We start from the raw sequence: 25,290 nt of genomic DNA, 5'->3' as shown, positions 1-25,290 counted from the left end.
CATACGTATTTTTTATCTTAGACATTATCATCTTCCTTAATGAGAATTTTATTTTCTGTTTATACCAGCATATACTGTACATTGATATAACCATTCAGGAATGATATAAAAACTACATCATACTGACTGAGAGTAAATGAAGATTAATGGTGCCATTAATTTACAAATTTCTCCTATAAATATCTGTTCATGTAGATCGCTGCCCTCTTTGTCATGCTTATATGTTTCTTGTGACAATTCTTAATTGATATAAACTTCCTAGCTGGAAATGAGTCTGAAAAAATTATTATCTAAGAGAAGTATCCCTCTTAGTGCCTTTGAAATCTGGCTTGCAGCTCTGCTTGCAATTTTTGTGTGTGTTTGTGCTGGATTAATTACACTTTCGTGGATACTAATCAAGGAGTCGCAACAAGGTAAGTAGTCAAGATTTAACCTTTAAAGGAGCTCTCTGGTAAGTGTTCAGACTGTTGTTGTCATTGTAATTATTTTTTATGTTTCATGCTTTGCTGTTACCCTGTTGCTTTAAAAAGATTCATTACCATTTTTTCCCACTGATAATTGGTACAAACAAGATAAGCAAAAATTTAAGCACTTCAGGCCTCATCCAAAGTTCATTGAAGTTGATGGGAAGACACTTACTGACTTCAGTGGGCTTTTGGCCAGGCCCCTGGACTTTAATCTAAATAGTAAAGATTATGATATTTGATCCGATGTGTCAGAGGAAAAATTAAAAGCACTAGTTGGGGTATTTTTGTTTTGTTTTTCATTAAAGTAGGCTGTATCATTTTTGTAAATGTCCTTTATTGGAATACCATTTTATTTTACAAGCTTCTGGCTTGATCCTGTGAGGTACTGATTTCCATGTACTGTTGCAGATTCTCAGCACATCTTAGGATCACATTTTTTTTCAGAGACAAACAATGTTACTAGTTTATGTAATATTTTGATTTGCAGTGCCATCCTGCACAGTGCTTTCATCTCCCAACCTTGTGGATAGTGAGATGTGAGGTCAGTCAGCTGGTAGTAATAGGTTCTTGGCACATTGCACTGTAAAGCCCTCGATAGTCAAGGTGGGTTACGGTCACCATCAGTGCTAGTAAAAAAAAAAAAAAAAAATTTTCCATAGGAAAATGCAGTTTCACTAAAATCAAAACCTGTCACAGGAATGTTTCCATGTTAATGACATTTCTAATGGGAAAGTGCAGACATGAATCATTTTAACTATCTTATTTCTTTTTAAAATACTTTTTGCAAAATCATTATATAGGGGCATATGGCAGTGAACCTCTTTTTTTTTTTGTACTACCAGACTGGGTCCTGGCAAGTGAGATTGGTGAGGAAACACCAAGTCTGAAGATCCTGCTGGGACTTAGGTGTGAGATAGGCACCTGGGTGCCTAGACTGAGGCAGCTGTGTGCATGCTCACTAGCAGATTTTTAAGCATCATGGGGACTTTAACGGCAGAAATTTAGCTGCTCTAGAGACTTTAGATGCCTACAGAGTTGAGCAGCAGCTGGACAGGGGGGTTGAGAACTGTACTGGTGCCTAAATGTTGGACTTAGGTGCCTAAAGTGGCAGTGAGATGTCTGTCCTTTTCTGGATCTAGCCTGTGCTACCAGGGGCGGCTCTAGACATTTCGCCGCCCCAAGCACGGCGGCATGCCGCCGGAGGCGCTCTGCCAGTCCCGCGGCTCCGGTGGACCTCCCGCAGGCGTGGCTGCGGAGGGTCCGCTGGTCCCGCGGCTCCACTGAAGCTGCGGGACCAGTGGACCCTCCACAGGCACGCCTGTGGGAGGTCCACCGGAGCCGCGGAACCAGCGGACCCTCCGCAGGCATGCCGCCAAAGGCACCCTGCCTGCCGCCCTCCCGGTGACTGGCAGAGCGCCTCCCCGTGGCATGCGGCCCGAAGCACGCGCTTGGCGTGCTGGGGCCTGGAGCCGCCCCTGTGTGCTACCTACTTTCACATTTTTTTTCATAGATTATAAAGCCACAAGGGACCACTGTGATCTTTTAATCTGACCTTCAGTATGCCACAGGCCATAGGATTTTCCTTGAATGAATTCCTGTTTGAACTTGTTTTTTTTTATAAATTCATCCACACAATCGTGTACGTTCTGGTAGAAAAGGTCAGTCAGACATACCATATAATAATTAGTTCAGTGAAAGTAGTATTTTCAAAGCTGCATCTCAAAGGGGTGTACATGTATTTAGACGTTCACAGAGCTTTTAATTGTAGAAAGCCAACAGTGTGAGATCTTGGTGCCTGCAGTCCAAGAACTGACAAACTTTTAATAGCTCATTGCCCACCATGCTTCACTTGTATCAGTCAGTTGCTCTAACTGGAGGAAGCTGACCAGTCATTGCCTCTTTCAGCGGGTAATATAGTGGTTCCAGAAAGCTCTGAAATGAAGATAGAATTGAAAGTAATGGGATTAGAAAGAAATAGCATGGATTTAAAGTTGTTAGCGTTGTGAAATAGTGTCCTTTAAGCAGCTGAAAAGAATCTGACTTTTCTTTTGAAATCACTACAAAGAAAAACTCTGAATAGAATGTGAAAGGAGAGGGTAGCAATATTTTATTATGATCTTTACTGGAAAAGTCAAATGCAACCTCTTGCTTACATTTCTACATAATTCAAAACTTCCACTGTTTTGTTTTTCTTTAAATAATCCAACTGAAGTATATGGAAACAGTCATGCACCCACAGGAACATTTAAAATACTGTCAGGAGCATCATTCAGCCCTGGTTTACAAGACAACTCGTCAGCTGACTTCAAGGCTCTTGCCTTTGATGTTCAACAATTGGTAAGAGTCTATGGTTAATTCAAGAGGATATAACTGATAACATGTCATTAACTGTATTGATTGCTTAAAGGCATCTAATATCGTTATAACTGGTTAGGAAATTTCTGACAAAACATTTTTGGAAAATGCAGATTCATCAAATATGAGATGGTTCCATCAGAAACCTGCCTGGGGATTCAGCTGGCACAGGACCACAGACTGAGCCCTGGTCTACTCTGGGGGGGAGGGGTCGATCTAAGTTACGCAACTTCAGCTACGTTATTCACATAGCTGAAATCAATGTACTTAGATTGATTTACCGTGGTGTCTTCACCACGGTGTGTCGATTGCTGCTGCTCCCCCATCGACTCTGCCTGCGCCTCTCATGGCACTGGAGTACAGGAGTTGATGGGAGAGCGCTCGGGGGTCAATTTATCAGGTCTAGACTAGATGTGATAAATCAATCCCCACTGGATCGATCGCTGCCCTCCGATCTGGCAGGTAATGTAGACATACCCTGATATCCCTTGGTCCCTGTCCTCAATGCCATGGCCTGGCTGTCTAGGAGCTCTTGTAGCTGGTGACTGAAATTGACATGATTCTTGTCCCTTTAACCACTGTTATTTGAATAGCAGCAGTGAAACTGACAAAAATGTTAATTTCAGTCACCTCAAGGAGCATATTTCATTTAGGAAGAAAAACATGTGCAGTGTTAAAATCATAATTGTAATGTGTAATTGTGTATATTTCTAACTATTATAGTTCTTCAGAATTTTTCATATTTTTTGTATAGATAAATGAAATCTATCAAGCAAGTAAGCTGAAGAATGAATATAAGAATTCTGAAGTTTTGCAGTTCAAGTGGGTATATAATATAGTTCATAATTTTTAAGTTTAAAAATCATTAGATTATGAATGTCAACAGTGCATAAAAAAGATTGTATCTCTCAAAGAAGTCCGTTGGGACATTTCATCTCTCTCCTTCCTTTGATGAACACTGTTGTGGAAAGCACGGTGTAGTTATATTCCTCTGGATACAGCTTCTTCTCAGAACCTATTGATGCAATGCCAAGCCTTGGGCAAAGGGTGTCAAGCAATATACAGTGCTTCTCTTCCAAAGCCAAAAAAAAGTCAAAATCTGTAAAAATTTTCACAGAAAATGTGTTTGCCTTTTTTCAAGTTCTACTGAGTGTGCTTCATCCACGGTGCTCCCAGGACTTGGTGGCTGAGAGAACAAAAGACAAGTTCAACATTGAGGGACAGATCCTCAGCTGATTTAAACTGACCTAGCACCAATGGAGCTACATCAATGTACAACAGTTTAGGATCAGCTCTTTTTAGTGGTAGTGATTAGGCTACTATTATAACCCAGACAGACCCACACTTCATGTATTTTGTACAATATAAAACGTGGGGTATACTCTGTTTTATTAAAGGATGGTTAGCTTTATTTTCCAATATCCCTCATGCCAGTTATGCCACAAGTCTAACCAAACTTGAGTTCAGTCCAGTCCACTCATGTTTCAGTGCGGCCCTGATTCAGCAGAGCATATGCTCAGGACCATCCCTATTCACTAACAACTTCAGGACATGCTCAATGTAGCTTCAAAGGCACACAGCAGAGCACTTGACCTCAGGCTTAGGGATGGATCGCTGAATCAGGGCCTGAGAGTTCAAAAACAGCCCAAAATCAGGTCATCAGACAATGTTAACTTGTACAAGGGCAGGAGACATCAGTTCTACTGAAGCAGAAGTAATGCTCTTGAGCAATATCTGCTGGTGTACCATACATTCAAGGATTGTATCAGACAGACAGAAGACTATGTACCGGTAATTACTATGCCCCTAACAATACTTTCCCCCCACAAAATCTTCCAAAATAATAAAATAAAACATCTGATTCTCCGTTACTCCATTGCAGAGTGCATGTAAAACATTGCTTTTCTGATCTAGTAGTATTGTAAACCCTGCATTGGCATAGCTGACTCTGAATGGGCATAAATGACTACAGAGAATCAGGCTTTCAATAGAGAAAAGAGAAGAGACATAGAAACTCAACACTGCATTTTCATTCCTTTTAATACAACTGTAAGAGACTGAAGTGAGAGAAACAGAGAGAGAGAGAGAGAGAGAGAGGATCCCAGAGCAGCCCTATTAATATGTATTTAAAAGTGTAGGGGGTTCATATATCCGTAAAGAGCTGTTTTCTCCATTTATAAGCATACAGGAGGAAATGTTAGTGAAGTGTTAGTGAGCATGAAATATTCTCCCATGGCCATTTTCCTAATCATAGATGATTACATATCTAATATTATTTCTATTTTTGTGAGCTTCAAAATAATATGTAGAGGTGTTTCATTTTCACCCCTCCCCTCCCCAATAGATTTTAATTAATATTTATACACCTGACAAGCATTCAGATTTTAGAAAAAATGCCTCATCTTAGGGTTGATCTACACTGCAGCTGGGGAGCAATTTCCAGGTTAGATAGACATACTCACTCTAGCTCTGATTGATCTAGTGTGCTAAAAATAATGATGTTGCTGTGGAGACATGACTGCTGCGACATACGCAGTGGCTTGCACTAGACACTCAAGCACCACGGGGGACAAGTGGGATTATTGTTGCGGTCACTAACCATGGCTAGGCTATTATTTTTCGCATGCTGGTTCAATCATAGCTAGCACAGGTACATTTACCCAAGACAGAAATGATACCCCTGGCAGCAGTGTAGATTTACCCTAAGTGGATTGATTTTCCTGAGGTTTGAGGCTCCCTATTCCCATCCCCCCAATACATTCCTGTTCATGTATGCCCTCTAGACATTTTATGGCAAAATTGATTGTTTTCCTTTTCTTTTCCTTTTGTGCAGCTAAAGTGAGAGCTAAACCCCTGTGAAGTCACAGGGAGAGTCCATTGATTTCAATTTGTATCAGGCCCCTAAATTCTTTGGAATAATCTCTATTCCTGTCCACTGTGAAAATACTTAAATTATTACTTTGACTCAGCAATCATTTTCTAGTTGACTCTTTTCATAAAAAATTGTTTACCCTTTTGGGCAATCTGGTTATTGTTTCACCCTTGGAACTCAGCTGAGTCACAAAGATAGCAATACAAGCTTTTGTTTACTCAGCATGGCCTAGAGGTTATCAGAATCATTTAAGAAATTAGTCTATTAATATATTGCTAACTGTGCTCAGTGCAGTGATAGGATTAATCACCTCATATAAAAGAGCGCTGTTGAATCAGTGGCACTCTGCTAGCACAAATAATTTGCAATAAGGATGGTCACTGCTGTTTTTCAGCAAGGAGAGAAAATGTCCTTTTCTCCAGTAAGCAAAATTATATATTCAACTCAACCAAGATGTTGCTATAAGTATAGACCTGAATAACAGGGGTCACCAATAGAACCGGGTGAATAGATACTTTTTCAGTTTATGGCAGTTCTGAAAAATCAGGAGGAAATGGTTTGGGGCTGACTCAAAACTAAATTTTGGGGCAATTTTTGGTGAATCAAAAAGTCAGAAAAATTGTTGCAGGTTAAACAACGTGTTTTTTTTTCCCAATTGCAGACAACTTTAAATATTTCTTAATAAAAGCAAAAGAAATATAAGTGACTTAAGGCCATTCACAAAACAGGAGGAGGATGGGGTGCTGTCCTCTTTTATATCAAGGGCATTTACCTGGAATGTGGGAAACCTGGGTTCATATCTCCAGTCTGGAGCAGGAACTTGAACCCAGATCTCCTATATACCAGGTGAATTCCCTAACCATCTGGCTATTTGGTATTCTTTCAGTTTTGCCTGTTGAAGCTGCTCCACTTTGTATTCAATAGTGAAATATTCACTGGGCCAAAGAGAGAACAAGCAACCCTATATCTTGGTGATTAGAGCATTCACCTGAGAAGGGGCACACCCAGGTTCCAGTTCCAATTAATATTTAATTACTTATAGAAAGTGGGACAGCTTCAATGGGAAAGACCTGATATCTTGGTGATAATGACAGCTATCTGGGGTATGAGAGACCTTGGTTCAAGGTTCATCTCCAGAATGGGAATTTGAACCTGGGTTTCCCCACAGTCCAGCTGATTATGAGTTCTAGTGGGCTTAAGGGGATACCACCACCACCTTCTCACTTATGGGAACGGCACCTAAGTCCCTTTGTGAATATAACGCCCAAAATCAAACTATTTCAGTTTGGACACGTCAAAATGATTCATTTTGAAATTTCGGATTTTTTTTTCAAGTGAGACAACTTGCCAAAGTTGAGAAAAATTCACCACATGTTTTGGTCTCACAAATCTGCGTTTATTAGTGAAATAACATTTCTGCAGAAAATCTTGCCCTGCTCTAATTACCAGGGCATCACTTTAAATGAAAGCCTGTCCCCAAAGAAATGAATGGAAATTTTGCCATTGACTTCAGTGAAACCACTATTTCATGCTCTATTGTTTCATGCGAGCAGTCCCAGTGCTTATGGAATCCACCTGTGACACAAACATACTTAACTTTGGGGTCACAAAAATGAGTACTTTACATGATGTTTTATCATGTGGATATTTCAAGGCTATCTGTCATTGTTATAAAGCCTAAAATATGAGACCTAATCAAGACTCAGTGTGGGTTTAGCAAAACACAGGTCCTGATTCTCCTTTCATTTACACCAATATAACACCATTCACTCCTTTGACATAAATGGAGTTACTTTTGATTTACAGCAATGTAAGTGAAAGGATAGTCAGACCACAAGTTTCTAAGATGGTCAGTTCTTTTTAAAAATTAGCCCCTTTCGCCATATCTCTAGTTGCCCGTCCATTATACCCTGACAGTTTGAGTTTAGTGGATGGAACCTATTATTAGAACGAGGTCCTCATTAGATTCATATATTCTATAGCCAGAAGAGACCACTGTGATCATCTAGTCTGATCTCCTATATAAACACTGGCAACAGAACTTCACCAAAAAAATTCTTGTTTGAAATAGAGAATATCTTTTAGGAAAAAAATCTAATCTTGATTTTAAAAAATGTCATCTATTTTATTCACTTGGTATTTTATGTGATTAACTTTTTTTTTCTGTGATGTTTTCTGTTTGGCAGAAATGGCAGCATTATCGTAATATTCAACCTATACTTTGCACAGTGGGTATCTAATGAGAAAGCAAAGAATGAACTGGTTTTAGGCATTGAAGCAAATAAAAGTAGCCTTTTGCAGACTATTAACATTGATGTGAACAGCATAGAAATCACAGGTAACTATGAAAATTATTTGCTTTCTTTGAAATCTTGACATATAAGTCATTGCAGATGTTGACACTCAATCCTGCAATGGCATGTGTGCAGGTATACAAGTCCACCCATAAAAATTTCATTACAGGAGATGCCTTTACTAGCTGGCACAACAGAGACTATATAATCAGAAGCTGTAGAGAAGAAGGTCCCAATCCTCAGTGGGAGTTAGGTACCTAAATATTTTTTAAAATCTTGACCAATAGCCTGTGAGCTGTTCTCAAGTGATCTCCTTTAGCCAACCTGGAAGCAGTATTCACAAACCACACTGGGAGCCATGTAGAGCCATCTTCACAGAAGGCTGTGTCAGCATGATATATACGCTTTAAAAAGGAAACAAGAGGGTAAATAATGGTGGACTCCCAGTGAAATTCCATAATATTAATCCTTTATTTATGGTGTCCATCATTTGTGATGCCTACCAATGTCCTTCAAGGTAATGTAATTAAGGCCCAATAATGCTATTTCATAACTAAATACAGTTATTTTACCCAACATTCGGACCAGGGATAGTGAGAAGTTCTAGTCTTCATAGAAAATGAGATGTTCTGCTTAACTTGTGGGGGCAGATAAGGGAAAGAAGGATGATATATCTTGCTCATTGCTGAAAGTGGGATCTCAGGTAAGTGGAAACAAACATTAAGAAGAGAATTTAAAAAGCTTTGATGATTCAGTTGCATTTAACCAGAAAGGAAAAACTCTGACTTGTCAATAAGTGGATGAGGTGATTCTAAGCATCATAAATATGATTAAAAAGTGGTGCTGGGACCCTCGGTACCAGTGGGAAGAGATGTATGAGCAATGGATAAGACCTGATCCAAAGCCCAGTGAAATATGTGGGAATCTTCTCATGGACTTCAATGAGTTTCAGAACAGGATCTCAGTGAGGAAGAGGATAAAAAATTAATTTGAATGTGGAAGTTGATTAACTGACATTTTCAACCTCTGTTGGAGATACTAATAGGTAGCCACTGATTACCTTCATAAGGGGAGGGAGACATCTGGTGTGTAAAGTCTCTTATACTCTATATTCTAAAGGCACATTTCATGCTAGGTACTTTAGTTATTCAATGACTAAATTCAGAGCCTTGACATCATTATTTATCTTGACTATTTGAACCATCTAGAAGTTTGTTTTTTTTCTATATAACAGCACATCACTGTGGGCAATGATTGACCACTATATCCCAGAAATTCTGTAGAAGAAAATTATGAACTAAGGACAATATATCTACTTGTGAGCTTCGGAGTAGCCAAACTTTTCTTGCTGTGAGGGAGTAACAGGTCTGACTTAAAATGAGACAACAACTGTGTATTCCTCCAGGACTACTGCAACAATGTGATATCGGGAATTGAGCATCCAATTAATAATTAGAATGATAATTGTATATAGCACTTTAACTTCCTAAATCTCAACATGCTATAGCAAGAAAAGTCTCATCTCCATTTTACAGATGAGAAAATTGAGGCACAGAGGTGAAGTGACTTGTCTATGGTCCCACAGCTTCCATAGTGATAGAAAATAACTTTCTTTTTGGAAAATTGCTGCCACACCCATTTTAATTTCAGCTCATTTAACTGATCCAAATATTGTCTTATGAGATGCAGGTGCCTCAAGGAGTACTGTAATATAAGTGATAATATGACTCAAGATGGCTGCTTGAAAAGATATGTCCCTTCTGACAGTCACAGATGAGTCCCCATGAGTCCCCAGACACACATTCTCTATAAAATCCTTCTTGAAGAGGAGAAGGAATAGGGATTGAGGAGCCTGTAAGCATGAGAGAGAGAGATGGGAGAAAGGCTTGATGTGAAGTTGTAATCCTTGGTGAGCTTGCAGAGTGGGAGGAAAAGCTGAAAGAGAGGTAAGATATTCACCAGGAGAGAACTGGAAAATTTCAAATGGCTCAGAGGAACATTCAAGTAAAAAACAGTCTCAAAAATATTTGCGGTATTTCTACACTAATGTGAAACTCCAAAATACTTTATACAGAAAGTTTACACTTAACTTGATTTTGTTCCAACAGCTCCTGAAAGTCTGACTACAAGCCTACCTCTAACATCGTCAGGTCAGTACTTCTTGTAAATGAAAACTAGCTTGTGTGCACAAGTAAGGTATGATAACAAATGTAGGGCCAGATATTCACCTTGTGTAAATTGGCATAGCTGCATTGACTTCATTGGAGATATACTGAAGTTACCTGAAGTAATACCTTAGATAATCCAAGATGCTTGGATTTGAACTCACCTATAATGAGGAGATAAGCTTTTGCATTTTGTATGGAAGTCCTTGGAGTCTAGTGATTTAAACCAGTCTGGAAAAAAGTAAAAAAAAAAAAAAAGAATAAATCTTTGCCCACCCATTGATTCCAAACAAAAATTTCTTAAAGGTTCAGATTGGTTTAGATAGAGCCAAAGCTATCCATACTTATGTTATGAGAGATGGTTAGTGCAATAACTTTGCTAAGCTTTGGTTCAATTCTCAATGGAAATCTTATGGGGAAAGGCACACTTAGGTTTCCCTTGATATGGAGATGTTGCAACAGCTGCTGGGCCTTACAAATTCAGATTGAAAGATGAGAAATTAAAGCCAGTTAGAAGAGGGTCAGAGGGAAAGACTGAAATATGCAGTGATCCCCTTAATTCAAAACTAACTGGACCCTGCAAGCGATTGTAATGAGAGAAAGTTGTACCCTAAATAATCAATCACTACGTGCACACAAGCATCTTTGTTGTCAACTACACCACACATTTTGCACCTGATTTGCAACTCAGGTCTGCTCTTCCTCCAAAAACAAAACCTCTATCTCCTGAACTGAAAGATGCTCTTCACTGGCTGTGATAACACATCTTTTTTGAGATAAAGATGACACGATCACACTTGAGGAGGTCTTGACAATAGTACAGATCAGGGGCGGCTCTAGACATTTCGCCGCCCCAAGCACAGCGGCATGCCACGGGGGGCGCTCTGCTGGTCGCCGGTCCCGCGGCTTCGGTGGACCTCCCGCAGGCGTGCCTGCGGAGGGTCCGCTGGTCCTGCAGCTCCACCGAAGCCCCGGGACCAGCGGACCCTCCGCAGGCACGCCTGCGGGAGGTCCACCAGAGCCACTGGACCAGCAGACCCTCCGCAGGCATGCCGCCGAAGGCATCCTGCCTGCCACCCTTCCGGCGACCGGCAGAGCGCCCCCCCCCAGCTTGCCGTCCCAAGCACACGCTTGGCGTGCTGGGGCCTGGAGCCGCCCCTGGTACAGATACTACGCTTGATCTTAGCTCACAGAGAGCCGAGAAGTGGCACAATAACCAATACCTTAATCAGCAGCCAAGGGCCTGTGATAGAGGAAGAAGGTGCTTCAGGAGGAGTTGGGAGATTTTGGGTCATCATGAGTAAGAAGAAAATAATAGACTGTTGTTAGGAAGGTTAAGAGGAAGGTGTTAACCAACAGATAAGCACCCAAACTTTGAAGATTTTTTTTTAGAACCATCAATAAACTAAATCTATATGCTAGAGTGTTTACAGATATAGATTAGAACTAAACTATGGGTTATCTCAACTGTGTTTTGTTCTAGCAGATCCTGTGAATCTCACTACAAGCCCCTTTCCATCAGGTCAGAACCTTTGCATATCATGAGAATACAAGATAATGCTATTGTTTGTTAATGGAAGAACCTGGTATCTACCTGAAGTCTCTGTGTGTGTGTGTGTGTATGTGTGTGCATACACACATCTATGATGAGATTGGCTTAATAAATCATGAGATTTAAAAATAATATATGTTGGATTATTTATGTTATGTTACAGATTTTTGACTTTTTAAAGTTAACATTTTCAAGCTTTTCTACAAAGTCAGGAGCAACAGAAACTTACCTATTTAGAAAATCAAAACTGAGATTCTCACCTGACTGCAGGAGCTGGAGTCTTGAGACTCATGAGAGCTGGTAACTCTGGACAATGTCAGAGTAGCAAATATGGGCTTCTTTAAAGCAACAATTACCAGTTTTCCAATAGTAGGAAGATCTCTTTTAGGCCTTTAAGAAGGGATAGGAACTGTGCTTCTGAAATGTTTTAATCTTGAGGTTTGTTTACATAGATTCAGAACCACTCACTACAAGCATGTCTTCAACAACTTCAGGTTGGTAATTTAAATATAGTGAATAGGTTGATGTTTTACATAGAAGACTTTGGTATCCATTCAGTTGTACAAACTATGGGCCTGCCCCTACACATACTTTATACATAGAATTTCCATTGACTGAAAAGGGAGAGCCATGCACAAAGCAGACCTTTCAAGACTGGCCCTAAACACAAAGGATATTGTATAGTATACCGTGTTGGATTAATAGAGCTATTTTTGCAAATTGTGGACTACAGGAATATTTTTAAAAACACAAATTACACTCAGGTGCTTAATTCCCACTGACTTTCAGTGGAAGTTTAGCACCTACTTTGAAAATATTTCCCAGAATCATTAATTAGTGAAAAGTATGAGAAACACAAATGCATTTCAGATATGTCTAAGCATTAGTAATTTTTACATGTACAGTAGCAATTTATACTCCTCTATGGATTGTGATTTATAGGTAATTCTTCAATCTTAAAATAAAAAAGAAGCATTTTCAAACAAAATATCAGTTTTCTTGTGCCCAGAAGATAGCAGTGCAGTTTGCTTTTTTGAATAGAAATGAAAAGACTTGAAGATATCTTTTGTCAACACAACCTTCTTATTGCATATTCATTTCACTCAAAGCATATCTCTGGGTATTTGGTGTAGTTTTTTTGGTGTTTTTTTCATTGAGTCTAGAAATTTACTGGGTTCAAGCATCTCACCAAGATTTGTGGTCGTTCCCTTTGCTGATACTTCAGAGGGGTGTTGTGTTTTGTATTGAATGGTGTGTTTAAGGTTCTTCTGCTTATCCTAGGTGGTTGTCCTGTGGAAAGCTGGAACTCTCATTACAAATGTGCAGTGCCCTGGCCAACATTCCCATTCTGCATAAAACAGGCTATGATATAAAGGCTATGAAGTTGTATAGCCTATTGCTTGAATGCAAAATGGCAGATTTTCTTTCTTACACCTTCAGTTTGTATTGCGAATACAATACAAAGACCATATGTCTGATTCAGTATGGTCAATCTTATGTTCTTATAAGTATTTTGCAGCTTTTTTCTTAAGTCAGATCTTTTCCACCTTCACTCATATGCATTTACTAACAAAGGCAAAAACAAATGTACGTAGAACTGAGTGATTTCCCTTCTCCCCACCTCCATACCATCAGGTATGTACTTCCATGATGCTTATCCAAAATGTCTTTATGGTCCAATCCTGTTCCATTGGCAGAATTCTTATTCACTTAAATGGGGACAAGACTGCACTCTTTGACCCTGATTGAACAATTAGATTCATGTGAAGGGATGCTTACACCCTTGGGCAGTCCTGTTAGTGTGACTCCATAGAGATTTAAGAGTCCACCCCCAGGGAGCTGATTGCAGAATCTGGGCAGAAAATTGAACAAACATTGATTTTTTTCTCAGAGATTTATAATATTACTAAAACTTGTCCTGAAAAAGGCTTTTTTATTAGTGCTGGTCAAAATGTGGGAATTATTTTCCATGACAAATTTTAAATTATTGATGAAATGATTGAAGGAGGAAAAAATGAATTTCCAATTGAGTCAAATAAAAAATTTTTTTGTTCATTTTGCAAAAAAATAAGTGATGAAAAAATGTCCACCCGCCCTAGTTTTGAGCATAGTTCTAACAAGAAATGAATGTTAAGTTTTCATATTTCTGAACTTATTCACCCTTCTGTACTAATATTCACCTTTCTTATATGTTTTTCAGCTATTATTTATTGACTCAGAGCATGTAAAAACATCATAAGCAAGTTAGACATACAACTCACACAACTGTTGTGTAATCAGGCTTGTGCTGGAGTCCCAAAGGCAAGTCAGTTTTCCTTTGTAATATAATTTTCTTTTTTTCCCCTTTTCTTATCTCAATTATTATTTCAGTGAAGTGTTTGCCTCCTGAGGAACCTTGTGCTGATGCCATAAACTGCATAAGTAAAGACTTATTTTGTGATGGAGTACCAAACTGCCCAGATGGTTCAGATGAATCTGAAAAAATATGTGGTAAGAATGTAAAGCTCTGAATCAATCTTTATATCTGCTTGTACTTGTCAATATATTAAGCAACAAAAGTATCTTCCAAACCAATCCCAATAGAAATGAAAAATAGAATTCAAGAAGATATTTTACTCTTCAAGAAATGTATGAAATTACAGATTGGCTTGATATTTTTATGAATATTTGTATGGTATAATGCTGAAGCAGCATAAGCCAGCTATATTAATCTAATGGAAAAGTCGTTATCAAATAATTTATCAATGATAGCCAACATTGTGCTATCAAATGATGTTGCTATGCAGCTGCAGAACCACATACCCCATCTCCAGGATGCATTAATCTTAATTTCTTGGTGGAACCAGTACAAAGATGTCTCTTGTGACCAGGGGCAGCTCCAGACACCAACACGCCAAGCGCGTGCCTGGGGCGGCAAGCCACGGGGGGCGCTCTGCCAGTCGCTGTGAGGGCGGCAGGCAGGTTGCCTTCGGCGGCATGCCTACGGAGGGTCTGCTGGTCCCGCAGCTTTGGCGGACCTCCCACAGGCGTGCCGCCGAATCCATGGGACCGGGGACCTCCCGCAGGCAAGCTGCCGAAGGCAGCCTGTCTCCCGTGCTTGGGGCAGCAAAATACCTAGAGCCGCCCCTGCTTGTGAGAGTTGATAATGGTATCCTACTTCAATCTGATGTTCTTCCAGTGCTTACTGTTCTTAATTAGCTTTTAAGCTAATTAAGTTGACCAGGGGAATTCTACTGAACTGAGGCAATTTATAGGTCTTTCTTTATTATCTCAAACCTGGTTTTCATCTTACTAGAATGTTTGCAATGGAACTTGTGACAAATTTATGTTACCAATCTGCCTGGGGTGTCAGGTGATCAGGCTGAGGCCTCAGGATCTTTAGGGGAGGAGATGAAGAGTGCACCAAGTGTCTGAATTTTAAAGCTTTATTAATAAAATAACAGCGGTGAGTGTTGGGACTGCTCCCACATCACACAGAGGAAGCAAGAAAGCATTAGTACCCCAGCCCTAACCCACTCTCATACTCACACACACACAACCCGAGGCTGACCAAGCCTGCATGTAATGTAAGAAGAAGAGGGAGAGGGGTGGATGGAGTTCTTATCCCATGCATGGGTCATCCAGGGTCCACTGTGATCTCCGACTTGCTTTGGCTCTCGGAAGGGCTTTTAAGTCCTGGGTTCTTTTGGGGGTGTTTTGTACAGGGACTTCTGCTCCAGATGCTCTTTGTATCAGTCCAAACCGGCTTTCTGTGGCCTTCTCAGCTTTTCCCAAAACACATCAGCTTTAGGGCCATGAGACAGTTATTTTTCCCTCATTGACCTTGTTGTCTCACTCCTTTTCGCAGCCCCTGCAATTTGTTCAGCCACTCTCCTGTCTCACGGCTGGTTGGGTGGTGTGGGAGTGGTGGACTCTCCCCCTTCCTTCTTGGCAGGTAGCAGAGTGTGTGCAATGGCCTTGGGCTGGAGTCAGTTCCTTATCTTTGGATGTAGCTGGAACATCAAGTTAACCCGTTCTTTTCTCCTTTCCTCCCCCTCCAGCCTTTCATCGCCTGTAAAGAAACCTTTCATTCCACGCACACACACCTTTAATCCTTAACCCTTCCCAGAATGCCTTGCGATGCTTTCAACAGTGTTAGCAACATACAGTACTGATCTGTCTCCCCCGGGGACCAGTGGGTTGTGACAAACTGATCAAATAGTACCAAAAATGACTCACGAACATCTCAAGAATAGGCCTGATGTCAAATGGTGCTGAGCCTCTTCTTCAAGTTGTTGACTGCTCTTGTTATGGGCTAACTGCACCTCTGCCCCCTTCTGGTCTCTCTGGTCCCTTGCTCGTACCTGTCTAAGGGTGGAATCTCATTCTTCTCCTCACACTTAGCTCAAAACCAAGTTATACTCCCCTCTGAGAACCACCACTTATCACTCTGCAGGTCCATCAGGGTTTTGGACACCTGAGTTTCTCCTTTCAGGAACTTGTGACTTGTGTTAGTGACCATCTTGGAAAAAAATATAGTTCTTTAACAATTGGAACAAAACACTAGAGGAAAAAAAGCTGTTTAAAACAACAAAAAGCCACCACGCATTCTTAAATCTCTTGTAATCTTGCACTTCGCTACAAACTAAGCCAAATAGGCTTCATCCCAGCCATCAGTTCCCATTAAATCAGTGGAATTGGAGGGAATTCAGGAGTTTGTGCAATTGGGCCTTTGACTAAGAACAATGTTTGATGCAATAGTTCCTGCCAATGACTTAGCTAAAGTTTGTACAGTGGTCTGAAGCCATACATAAATGTTCCATATTATCTATAATACAAAGTATTCTGCTTGCTACAATTAAAGAAATAAACTCATCTTTTTTTTCTCTCTTTTTTTTTAACAGTAATTGCATACGTTTTTCATTACAATAAATAACACTTTTTCATAGCATCATAAAATGCAGGGCTGGAAGGGACCTTGAGAGTCATCAAGTCCAGCCCCCTGCACTGAGGCAAAACCACGTTTGCTTGTGAGGTCAATTTTGCTCACAAATTTTGCTTATGTTTTGTAGAGAACTAATAGAAACACTTGTAAAATAAGAGAGACTTCAGTGGACTCTTTGAATGCTCAGTTCCTTTGAAAAATCAGAACATTATTTCTTACTCATAGCAACATTTCTTTAGATTGCATTGAATATGTAAAAATGAGTCCAAACTTGTGTGGGTCTTTAAGACAGAGATGATGTGCAATTATGTCACACAGGAGCTTGATATAGAGTATTCACAAAGCAAAATCCAGGAGTTACAGCCTGTTCTAGGGAGTTACTGGTGGTATCCTTTTCCTTTTAATTTGTGCCTGGTGGATCAAGCATCCAACCTATTCTTTTCAGTTCACATTTTCACTGAAAGCTGCTCTTCACCGCCTGGGGGAAAATAAAAGTCTGGTTTCAGGACAACACGTTATTTGGCCCATCACCTTTATTTTAGATTTTGATTCTTAAATCTTATGCTCAAAATGAAGAGCTTTTCCAGGCTTCTATATTTAGGTTTCTTAGCAACATTTGCAGAGCCAGTGTACAGAATGGCAATAAGCCATGTGCACATTTGGGAGACCTGCCAAGTTTTCCACCGCTTTGATTTTTCACTCCTGTCCCATCCCGCAGAGTGACTTAATACAGCCGTATAATAGCTAAAGTTGTCTGGCTTTTCAGAAGTGCCACAGAGTTTTACAATGAGATTCATAGCCAATTTATAATTCTTGTTGCAAGTGCTTTTGCACACAAAAAGTGCTATTTCCCTTTAAACAACTAAACTTGATTCCTCCTCCCCCCCACCACCACACTCCTGCCTGGTTTATTTTCTCCCTCTAGTGTTACTGAGTTTAGCATATGCTAGAGATGTATAGATACATTACAGGAAAGGTGAAATTCTAACAGTTTCTTCCTGCCTTTGACAAAGTGTAGTGAAATCTATAAGCTTTTAAGCAGAGATTCAGACAACAGATGATGAAAAATACATTCATTTTCTAGTTTTATCAATAAAATGTTTCCTTCTGGCTCTGCTATGGGCAGTAGCATCAATAGGCAATACTGAAGGGCAGTTAGAAATAGCAGTTAAGGAGTCTCCAGAGAAGTAGGGAAAGCCTAAACTGTTTATATTATTAAACAGTTTTGTTGGAAACGCAGCAGTATAGCACATCAGTCTAAGGAAAGGGAGTCTGGAGGCTCATCCCTTGGGGACATTATTTTTCATAATGGGCGCTAACAACCCTGTTTTTGTCTACCGTAATAAACCTACTTCACAGCATTGTTACTTGGCTAAAAGAGATTAACCTACGTTAGCGGTGAAGAAGTAAACCTTCATTGGCAGGAAAAGATTCTGCACATGAAACAGATGGGCTGGATCCTACTCTTTTGACGTTAATGGGAGTTTTGTCATTGACTTAAATGAGAGCAGGATTAAATCCTAAATGCACCCAGCCCCCAAGACAAGTGGCTGGAGCTGTCCAGATTCTCCTGGGATGGAGAAGCAACAAGAGCAATCTCCAGGAAACCACACATTGGACCAAAAGGACCTTCTTCTGTCCCAGCAAGGGAAGCAGCTGGAGCTTCCCAGAGGCTACAGCAATGAGGCAGAAGGAGTTAAAATGACAGCTCAGACTCTGCCTTGCTCTGACCAGAGATGCCTCCTCTCTCTGCAAGGGAAGTAGTTGGAACAGCCCAAAGTAACCAGTGAGGTGGCTAGGGGACAACTCCAGCCAGCCCTGTGCCAGTACCTTTAAACACTAACCCTTTGTGACTGTTGGGGAAATCGCCTGATTGGATATGTGCATTGATGCTTTAATGCCCTTGTGTTGTGTAGTCCTCTTACAGTCAGTCCAAGGTCTGTGATGGGGAGGGTTGGATGAGGGGCAGATAGTGAGAGAGAGCAGATAAAGGAAAGGGGGATGGGAGAGGAGCAAAAGGATATTGTTGAACAAACAAAGCATATGCCAAACTTTGCCTTAGTCATGATGGGGTGATAACTCTACGAGGCTGTCACCTATTTTGCTACACCTCTATAAGAAAATACTACACCTTTGTGCGCTTTATAAATTTAACACATTATTATTATTAATAATGGGGTAATAGCCACATCCATATTAATAAAGACAAAAATTTCTTACTAACAATATATAACTTCTTATGGTCTGTATCAAATTGACCAACTTTCTTTTGCTCCCTGAGTAATATGTGGCATTGCATTTAAAATATAGTGACTGTCCATTTTTCAAGTAAAATATCTAAATGGTAAATAGAAAGCGTAGGGGAAAACACTTACGTAATTTTAAAAATAAGACTACCATAATGATCAATGTCAGTGAGGATACAGGAAGAGTATTTAATGTAAGATTTGGACAATCCCTCTGTTTTAGCCAAAAAAATACCCTATGAAATTCAAAATGTGCAAACGTAAAACTTTGTCCATTTTCATGAGTTCTTACTGGGCTTTTTGCATTTGTGTTTTTGCTTAAATTCATTGATTTTTAAAAAAAGGTGTGAACCACATCCTTCATGAGTTCAAGGATGAATGAGCAGTAGGAAATATGAACTCTAAAGGCAAGATCCTGTTTCTCTGCAAATGCACTTAATAATAATGAAATAGAGAAGGAGAATACAAAAAAATGAATGGCTAGATAAGCAATGTTGTCTCTGGCTACTGTACAGTGTTTTTCCATAAGGTGTCAGTGAGACAAAAAAAAGTCAAGCTTGTATTGTGAAATCATACAGTTATAGGAGTTAGAGATAGGAAAGATCTATTGGGTCATTTAGTTTATCCCTCTGTCAATGCAGGATTGTTCCCTATAATACATTTTCAAAATTGTGGATGTAAGCCTGTTTCTGAGTCCAGTTTAATTTAGGCAATACCTTCAAATTTCATATTGTTCTATGGCAAATATTAATAATTATTTCTTTACAGCTACAACTTGTGACGGAAAATTTATGTTGACTGGCTCCTCTGGATCTTTCCACTCTATTAATTATCCAAAACCTTATAATTCAAATATTGTTTGTCAGTGGATTATACGGTAAGTAGCTTCAAAACGTTGTTACCTAGCATCTATTTGATTGTAAGGTGTTCTCATTTCCTGTATATCAGAACTTATTCCTTGTGTTTTGTATTCTCTGTTAAGATGTCCCTGTAAAATGTACAATAGAAATTTCTTCCATTTCTGTACACAGCTTTCCTTAAAACAAGGCACAAACTTCAAGAGTTAAATATGCCATCAGTTTTCTCACTTAAGATATTTGATGCATGAGGTGGTAGGGATGGTGTGAGAAACCTTGGGTACTGAATTTCTGTATATGGAAGTACATGTCTGCTCTGGATAATTTGGGTGTATTGCCACTCAATTGACTCTCCATAGCGCAGAATATTGTCTTTCATAAAATATTACTGGAAATATTACCTTCAAAGCAGTAGTTTTGAAAGAGATAACGCTGTTGTTGACCAGTGGGATTTTCAGACATGCCTAAGTGACTTAGGGGCACAAGTCTCTGCTGGAAGTCAATGGGACTTCTGTTCCTAAGTCACTTTGGCCAGCTCTTCAAAGGTTTTTAGACATTTAACTCCCATTGATTTCAATGGACTTATCTTCAAAGATCAGGGCCTTAGTTGCTTCTGAAAATCCCACTCAATGCCAAGTGGCAAACTCAAAAGTACTTTGAGAGGCAAAGGCTCTTGTAATGGCTTTGTAAAAGATGGCAGTCTTGTGATCCTCATGTACCCAATGAGTGTGATTAATTTGGGAGTTAGACACCCAAATTCTACTGAAACTCAGTGGCAATTGGGATCCTAAATCACACAGGCTCCTTTGAAAGTCCCAGTCTTTGAGGTTGTTCTGTCACAGCAGGTCCTTAACATGCCCATTTATCTCAACTAGTCAGCAGTACATTTAAGTCTTGTGTTTTCCTTTTTATAAACACATTGACCACTCTTCAGTTTCTGATATCTGCAGTGCCATTCACTAGTAATTTCTGGCAAACACTAATAATCAGATATAGTGGGTACTATATATTAAGAGTCAGATTTTATCTTCAGATGCATGACAACTTGTGCTCCTTAGCCTGATGTTTCCCAGAATTTGAAGCATGGTGAATAATTGTCTGGATTATGCTACCTCCAGGTAGGCTAGTGAGGGGACCATACGCTACACTCTTTCAAATGTTGCTGTAGAGGCTATGATTACTCCAAGAGGAATTATGATTATGCATATGTGTCCAAATATGAACTGCTATTACCTAGCCCCTAGAGCAGTGGTTCTCAACCAGGGGTACATGTACCCCTGTGGGTACACAATGGTCTTCCAATGGGTACATCAACTCTTCTAGATATTTGCCTAGTTTTACAGCAAGCTACATAAAAAGCACTAGCGAAGTCAATACAAACTAAAATTTCATGCAGACAGTGATTTGTTTATACTGCTGTATATACTATACACCAGGTACTGGCAACCTTTGGCTTGCAGCCCACCAGGGTAAGCCCCCTGGCAGGCCAGGCAGGTTTGTTTACCTGCCGCGTCTGCAGGTTCAGACGATCACGGCTCCCACTGGCCATGGTTCGCCGCTCCAGGCCAATGGGGGCTGCGGGAAGCGCTGTGGGCCGAGGGATGTGCTGTCTGCCACTTCCCTCCACCCCCATTGGCCTGGAGCAGTGAACAGTGGCCAGTGGGAGCTGTGTTCCCTTTTCTATTTGTTTCCTTAACAAAGACATAATTTCATTGTTGTTTTTTTTTACTAAAAGCTTAAACATAATATGATACCAACAGTGTGGTCAATTTCACTCCATCATATTTAATTACACAAGTCCTCTCCCAGTGCATTTACTTTTCACAGCATTCTTCATTTTTTTATTTTCATAAATATATATCTTTTTACCAATTTATGGATTGGTAGATGGTGCAGTATGGCTGGTAACCATCTCTGCTGTCATGCAAAAGCAAAAGCATGCTGCTGTGTAGCGCTGCTGAATCGCCTCTGTGAGCGGCATCTAGTACACATATGGTGACAGTCACAAAAGGCAAAACAGGCTCCATGATTGCCATGCTATGGCATCTGCCAGGGCAATCCAGGGAAAAAAGGCACGAAATGCTTGTCTGCCGTTGCTTTCCCAGAGGAAGGAGTGACTGATGACATTTACCCAGAACCACCCGTGACAATGATTTTTGCCCCATCAGGCACTGGGATCTCAACCCGGAAATTCCAAGGGGCGGGGGAGGCTGCGGGAACTATGGGATAGCTACGGAATAGCTACCCACAGTGCAACGCTCCAGAAGTCGATGCTAGCCTCGGACCGTGGACGCACACCACCAATTTAATGTGTTTAGTGTGGCCGCGCGCACTCGATTTTATACAATCTGTTTTACAAAACCGGTTTATGCAAATTCGGAATAGTCCCGTAGTGTAGATGTACCCACAGAGTTATAGTGTGTGTCCTTGCTTTGTAATAGGTTCCAATCAAGATTATTGTAAAGTAGCTTTAGAAATGAAAAAGTTTCTGTTGTTTACTAAGATTGTAAAAAAAAAAGTGCATTCAGCTACCATAATGAATGGTTTCATACTGCCTTTTAAATTCTAGGTGTATACAGACATAAAATGAGACCAAGTGTACAAGATTCTTGTACTACACTCACTCTATACAGTTTGTCATAAAGGTATGAGTTTGTTAGATGGTTAGGAGTGTTAGTTAGATCCTGGAGCTAATATAATTCACTGGGAAATAGGTAATAACAGTTGACTACTATAGATCCATTGGGAAAGAGACGTTGGTGAATTGTTATGAAAGTAACTGACCAAACTGTGTTGTGATCTAGCTTTGGATTGTTTTTTTCCTCTCTGTTAGCAACATTGGAATTGATAAACAAATGACACAAGCGGGGCCCTGTTCTAAAGGATTTTTGGTCAAATATCTAAACTAAGTCACCTTCCCAAGATAGTAATTGAGGATAAATATTATTTTCTATTGTGGTTGTTTAATTTGATTCTGAAAACCTGAATGGTTATATCAACCAATTTTTTAGTTTGTGTTATCCAATCATAGTCCAACATTAGTTTTGTCTTCCTACATCTTATTATATTAGTTGCTGCTGGTAAGGATATTTAATAAAAATCTATACAACTAAAATTCAACTCTCAAGTCCATTTCTCTAGTTAAGCAAAATTAAAAGAACCCTAAAAAAGGTGGTATGGATAATCAATTAAGCAGTTGCTTAAGTGAGGTTTGTTTTGTACCCTCTCTTTCCTACAGTTTCCACTGTTGAAGAGGCTTTCCCGTCTGTTCTCTTTTGCTATTATACAAAGTGTAATGCTTCATCTAAAATTTCACCATGATTAGCACAGATTAAGAAAGCTGATAATACAATTCCCATAACCTTTCTGAACTATTCATTAAAGAGCCTTCATATGAACAGTTAATTTACTACAGAAAAGGAAAATTACTGAAGCATATAATCTTACTTTTTTTCTTTTGTTTTTGTTATTTTAGTACAAATCAAGGATTATCCATTAAACTAAACTTCACTTCCTTTCATACCCAACGATATGTGGACATTTTAAATATTTATGAAGGTACAGGACCAAGCAAGATTTTAAGAGGTAAGGCAGGATTACTTTTCAATCATTATTATATTTTGAGGTGAATCAAATGCATGTATATAGTTGTCCAAATTACTTTTTTCTCTGAAGAGTTCTGATCTAAACATATTTGCTTACTCATTTAAAGTAACTTGCTAATTTTTTTTCCAAAATACAAAGGAGAGAGTCACTTTTTAATGCTTTATTTGGCTTATGGTCTAAATAAATCAGAAGATCACCAAGGCATAGTATTTACCACTGTGTCTTATTTTAAAGAAGTGGGATTCCACCTGTATTTTACCTGAAAAAAAAACATTTAAGTAACCTCCATATTTTGATAAGGGGTTTAAATACATATTTATAAAAAAAGTTGGGAGGTTTCCTTATCATTATAGTCTTCTTTGCCTTTGTAAGAGAAGGGAAATGTGCACTACAAATAGTGTCTGGATGGAGAAAGGGATATATATTGAAGAAAGATGAAATTCTGCCTCTGTGACATTATCTCACCTCACCCTTATACACGCATGGTTCCTTTGTGGGGGATCAGGAAGCTTCAGTTGGGAGATCCCTTGGTAGTATTGCTTCTGCAGCAGCCATGCTTCCCAGCAGCTGAAGGAATCGTTGGGGAAAAGATTTGGTGGTAGTATAAAGGCATAGGACACCCATATGCACTTTACCACCATTAGCTCTCTCCAAGATCTGTAGATCCAGGGGACTGAACGTTGGCCTCTTCCATGGGGCACTACATATCCCATGAAGGGAGAATTACAAGGGATTTCCACACAGAGTTTCCATTCTGCTAAGAAGGAAAAAAATGTAGAAGGGAATAATTTGGTACATACATATCTATATCACCCTAGTTTTAAATTATCATTTTGGCATATTTTTAAAGATTTCATAGAATCATAGACTATCAGGGTTGGAAGGAACCTCAGGAGGTCATCTAGTCCAACCCCCTGCTCAAAGCAGGGCCAATCCTCAACTAAATCATCCTAGCCAGGGCTTTGTCAAGCCTGACCTTAAAAACCTCTAAGGAAGGAGAGTCCACCACCTCCCTAGGTAACCCATTCCAGTGCTTTACCACTTAGTGAAAAAGTTTTTCCTAATATCCAACCTAAACCTCTCCCACTGCAACTTGAGACCATTACTCCATGTTCTGTCTTCTGCTACCACTGAGAACAATATAGATCCATCCTCTTTGAAACCCCCTTTCAGGTAGTTGAAAGCAGCTCTCAAATCCCCACTCATTCTTCTCTTCTGCAGACTAAACAATCTCAGTTCCCTCAGCCTGTCCTCATAAGTCATGTGCTCCAGCCCCCTAATCATTTTTGTTGCCCTCGCTGGACTCATTCCAATTTTTCCACATCCTTCTTGTAGTGTGGGGCCCAAAACTGGACACAGTACTCCAGATGAGGCCTCACCAATGTTGAATAGATGGGAACGATCATGTCTCTTGATCTGCTTGCAATGCCCCTACTTATACAGCCCAAAATGCCCTTAGCCTTCTTGGCAACAAGGGCACACTGTTGACTCATATCCAGCTTCTCGTCCACTGTAACCCCTAGGTCCTTTTCTGCAGAACTGCTGCCTAGCCATTTGGTCCCTAGTCTGTAGTAGTGCATGAGATTCTTCCGTCCTAAGTGCTGATTTCTTTTGGCCTAATCCTCTAATTTGTCTAGGTCCCTGGGTTTAGCAGGCCAATGCTCAAACCACTGAACTATCCCTCCCCCCTAAAGTTAATTTGAGTCTTTCCACTGACCTCAGTTGGGTATTAGCTCATGCTCATAACCAGGAAGCTAACTACATGACTGAGTTACTTATTGCATTACCCCTTTAGTTTCATAAATAATTTTTAGAATTCCCAGTCCTATATGATTTTTGACTACACTGTATTGATTTTGTTATATTTTTCATAGTTTTATGATGTATACATTATTTAAAAAATAAAATTACAAAGTAATCATAGTGTATTTAAAGTTCTTTGATTCTAAAAA

The 25,290-nt window shown here is 39.7% G+C and overlaps 1 protein-coding gene across 1 annotated transcript in view; it reads left to right on the top strand.

The window, feature by feature from the left end:
• Positions 1-268: 268 nt before the first annotated feature.
• Positions 269-25,290, top strand: part of TMPRSS15 (transmembrane serine protease 15) — an 81,790-nt gene continuing 56,768 nt past the window's right edge. Inside the window, 8 exon segments of the mRNA XM_044995440.1 lie at positions 269-413; positions 2,680-2,804; positions 3,577-3,644; positions 7,881-8,077; positions 10,097-10,142; positions 14,068-14,195; positions 19,644-19,752; positions 23,208-23,317. Coding sequence (XP_044851375.1) covers positions 269-413; positions 2,680-2,804; positions 3,577-3,644; positions 7,881-8,077; positions 10,097-10,142; positions 14,068-14,195; positions 19,644-19,752; positions 23,208-23,317 — 928 coding nt within the window.

Source organism: Mauremys mutica, chromosome 1 (genome assembly GCF_020497125.1).
Source record: "Mauremys mutica isolate MM-2020 ecotype Southern chromosome 1, ASM2049712v1, whole genome shotgun sequence".
NCBI lineage: Eukaryota > Metazoa > Chordata > Testudines > Geoemydidae > Mauremys > Mauremys mutica.
This window is presented reverse-complemented; position numbering and strand designations above follow the sequence as displayed.